We start from the raw sequence: 4,366 nt of genomic DNA, 5'->3' as shown, positions 1-4,366 counted from the left end.
AATATTAACATCACTTGGCAATTTGCTGTTTTGTTAATAAATCAACTTATTTATGTACCAGTACCTATTAATTCTAATCTTAGAATTTTCATTATATCATTCTTGATTTACTATATTTTTTTCAGAGTTTATTCCTTTTAATTAATTAACGCCTTCCTACATATAAGGGCTCTGATTTAACTTGTGGTTCGAGATTTTTTTACTGTGCAAGTAATTAGTTAGTATTAGAGCTTGTGGCACACTCAATGTGTTAGCATATTTTTTTTTAATAAATTTATGTTATATTTAGAGTTATTGTATAGGTTCCTTTTCTAATTTTTACAGTAAATTAACCACAGGAAACCAAGTCAAAAGCAGAAAAACATGGATCATCAATCAATTAAACGAATAACCTCTCTATAAATAAGTCCAATCAACCTAGAAGTTATTCAACAAATATATACCAAGCTCAAAAAATAAAGTTTTAAAATATCTATCTATTTTTTCTGAATAAAATTCCTTCAGATTAATAATCAAAATGTCAAGTGCTCAACAAGCCGGTGAGTCCCACGGCCAAGCTCAGGTAATTAATACTTCATACTACATGCAATTAATAGTCGTTACAAACTAAAATTGTTTTTAGATTACCTAGGCTTATATTATACTGTATATATAGGTGAATTTTTTGTGAATATATACAAATTGTTGAATTTCCTGGACAAATAAGTGCATTTTTGAATCTTCCTAATGAAATTCATGCCTTCAGCATTGTACAATATGTGTATGTTCCATTATATTCTCGTTGTCCCTTGTCCCCTAATTTTCTATGATCTCTTATATAATATTCCAACGACAACATACCAAGTGTATTCTCACAAGTAGGGTCCGGAGAAGGTAGTGTGTACGCAGATCTTACTCTACCTTGTGGAGGTACTTCGATAGATCCTCGGCTCCTCCTATATAAACTATATTGTTTGTGATCTCTTATGTAATATCAAATAAAAAAAATAAAGCTTTTGCAAAATCTTTTATAATTGTGTGGAATTGGTAGTATACACTTGAGGAATTTTTTTCTTTTTTTCCCTTCATGATCTTTTCTTGTTCTCCACTGCATCTTTTACATTATTGTAATTGATGAAAAAATAGGCCAAGACAGAGCAAATGGCAGATTCAGCCAAGAGTACAGCACATTCAATGGTTGATAAGGCTGAAAATGCTACCCAAAGTGCTCATCAATCAGCTCAACAAAACAAAGACCAGAATCCTGGCTTCCTTCAGCAGGTAATTTATCTATATTTATATATCATAAGTATGCAAACACCCTCTACCCCTCGGGTAGGGTAAGATCTGCGTACACACTACCCTCCCTACACCCCACTAGTGAAATTTCACCGGGTCGTTGTTGTTGTTGTTTTAAGTATGCAAACACCTCAACAATCATTCGGTAGGTTGAAAGTTCAGGTCACACAGTGATCGGTCACGTCGGATGACACGAGGAATTACTTATAGAAGAATTCTTATACTATCAAGTCACCTAAAATATTATTACAAGTAACTATTAATAAAAAGTGGGATAAGTAAAGTAAGGTTTCCTTACTATAACAGCTTAAAATAATGTAAAAATACTTTAAATTTTCTGTATATATGAACTAAATCCTTAAAAGCTATTAATATACTCAAAGCTTCTAGTTCCTTATTTTTAAAACTCATAATATATCTACATTTTTTTTTTCTTTGTTGTGATTTAGACTGGAGAGCAAATGATCCACATGGCTCAAGGTGCAGTTGATGGAGTGAAGAACACTCTTGGAATTGGATCAGACAAAAAGTGAAAAGAGAGAGAGAGCTGAAACATCATTTCTCATTTCATCTTTGTTTTCATTTTTCATTTCTTTTAAGTGTTTCCATATGCTTTGATTAGGCATAATTGAAAACATTAGTAATTTGTGGTTATTGTTGGAGATCTCTCACGAAGAGAATTAGAAAATGATTCTTAGCGTGAGATGATTTCATAGGGTTTGTTAGGGTTTTTCGAACTAAATTCACTCACTTCATTGTTGTTAAGTGAACATACTTGTTTTAGTGATTGAGATTTCTCTCATTAGAATTCTCATCATCACTATGGAATAAGAAAGTATCTTTGGTTTAGCAAATTCATATGTTGTTGCTTTAACTTTTAGTCCTCTATGCAAGTATATATATTTACGGGCGGACTTATGTTATATAGAGAAGGCATCGGCATCTAGAAAGTTACTCAAATTTTGTATATATATCTTTAGAAAATAGTATGACACCTTATATACAAAGTAAATTTTGATTGAATGTAAAAGTGCACCTGTCCGTATATTAGCGTTCAATTCTCAAGTTACGACAATTTTTTTGAGTAATTTCAAATCAGTAAGCAATATAACTAATAAGTACTTCATGAAGCAAAACTTGATCAAGTAAAATAAAGCACAATGAAATGATATTACTCTTTTGTCATGACTTTACATGATTTAAGAAGAGCTTTTAAACTTATGTATGACAAAAAATGAAACGAGACTTGATGTTTTCTTCTTTACACACATCTGAAAAAGACTAACACGTAAACAATTTGGACACTGTTTCTCTAATCCACAATTGATGTACATTAAAATGTTTCGCAGACTTGTTGGTTGGACTTGTATGAAATGAAATTCCTCTGATATTTTAGACTTTCAAAATTCCCTTAAATAAAAAAAGATTGATCATGACAGATTTCCAAAGAAGTTTATAGAAGGCACGTATTACATAATCCAACAAATACTACTAAAAATATCCTAAAATATCAAATCATAAAATTCAATAGACGGTTGAATTTATTGTTTGTTTACCTGTAAAACGATATAATTAAATTTGAAACGTGGTTTATAGACAAGCGAACTGATTTGATCCCAAAAAAATTAAAAAAAATAGAACAAAAAATAAGATTAATGACTACAATTAGAGAGAAAAGGCAAGCCTGATCTTGTGCTCGGTCTTTCTGAAAGCAAAAGTAGAAACAAAGATAGGGCAATGAAATAATTCTTTCGATTGAGCGTAAAATGGTGAAGTACAGTTTTGTGTGCAGAATGTTTCTTGTCCTTATAATGATTGTTAATCCAGCTATTTATAGCTCTACCTAGGGAGACAAGATCCTAGAATCAAGCTGCTCTTGAATGAGAATAAAAATGTCATTGATGGGTGCATAATGGTTGGCCTTGAATGCAGATATTCTCTGTAATGGTTGCTCATTTAATGCTATCCAATGACAAGCCTTTGAGTCTTTACCATCGGTTGTGCTTCCTTCGGGATACATCCTGGATTGGTTACTGTAAGGCCCCGGAAAATTTCGCTAAGTAATTTAGGATTTCGTGGTGCCACGTGGGCTAATTATAATATTTTATGTTCTATTAACATGGTAGGCATCAATTGAACTTGGTAAATAAGTGTACGATTCTTATGGTAAGTAATTTCGGGCCCAAGGAAAGGCCTAAGCCTAAGTCAAATTGGAAAATTTCATAATAGGCTAAGATTTCAAATGAGTTTGCACAAGTCCACACTTTGAACGAGCATATCTAAATATGTATAAGGTTTTATGTGATGAAAAACCTTTCATTTGAAAGGTCTTCGAGTCTAGTTTCTAACGCTTCAAACCGTTCGTCATTTGGACATTCCTACACAAAGTTATGATCAAATTACCAAAGGCTGGAAAAATGCGATCCTGTGTCGAATCTGCGATCGCAAATATGTCGCATTTTTGACTCTGCGATCGCAGATCTGTCGCAGATTGGGCCAGTGTTGCCCAGTTTTGGGCACCTATTTTGCGATGCATTCTGTGGCCCACGTTCTTGTTTTGCGGTCCATTCTGCGATCGCAGACCCGATTTCGGAGGCTTATTTTTCCTATTTTTATAACCCGGCCCCATTTTAATATATAGCCTTTTGGGCTTCATTTGGGGTCATTTTCTACTGATTTTAGAGAGAGTTGAGAGCATATAGAGAGAGAAGGAGCCTAGCTTCATAATCACCAATCTCTTGCTCAAGTCTTCAAGAATCAAAGAACCCAATCACATGTTCTTCATCTAAGAGGTAAGGTTCTATACATTAGACTTTAATTTCGAGTTTGGGGCATAAGATGGGTTATTAAGATATGATTCTTGGGTGTAATAGCATTATGTATACATGCATGTACAAATTAGATTTGTGGGAAGATTGTTGAACATAAATAAGTAAAGATTGGGTTGGGGAATGAAGGAAACCTTGTAAAAGAGATTTGAAATCAAGATGCTCAACTAGTATTTGATAAAATGCTCAAATGAGCTGAAACCATGAATACCTTCCTAATTTGTGTTCAATTTTGTTATGTCTCAAAGTAGATTGGGATT

General features: G+C 33.1%; 1 protein-coding gene across 1 annotated transcript; it reads left to right on the top strand.

Annotated features, from left to right (window-relative positions):
* On the top strand, positions 433-2,145 carry LOC109232814 (late embryogenesis abundant protein 1-like). The gene is made up of 3 exons (XM_019398534.1): positions 433-562; positions 1,126-1,260; positions 1,728-2,145. The coding sequence occupies exons 1-3, from the start codon at positions 518-520 to the stop codon at positions 1,809-1,811; spliced, it is 264 nt and encodes an 87-aa protein (XP_019254079.1). The 5' UTR covers positions 433-517; the 3' UTR covers positions 1,812-2,145.

This window comes from Nicotiana attenuata, chromosome 9 (genome assembly GCF_001879085.1).
Source record: "Nicotiana attenuata strain UT chromosome 9, NIATTr2, whole genome shotgun sequence".
Lineage (NCBI taxonomy): Eukaryota > Viridiplantae > Streptophyta > Magnoliopsida > Solanales > Solanaceae > Nicotiana > Nicotiana attenuata.
This window is presented reverse-complemented; position numbering and strand designations above follow the sequence as displayed.

Excerpts from the sequence above, each read along its gene's own strand:
- LOC109232814 (XM_019398534.1), top strand. The coding sequence starts at position 518 with ATGTCAAGTGCTCAACAAGCCGGTGAGTCCCACGGCCAAGCTCAG. Across the intron at positions 563-1,125 it reads AGTCCCACGGCCAAGCTCAG|GCCAAGACAGAGCAAATGGC; the intron begins GTAATTAATACT and ends ATGAAAAAATAG. Across the intron at positions 1,261-1,727 it reads ATCCTGGCTTCCTTCAGCAG|ACTGGAGAGCAAATGATCCA; the intron begins GTAATTTATCTA and ends GTTGTGATTTAG.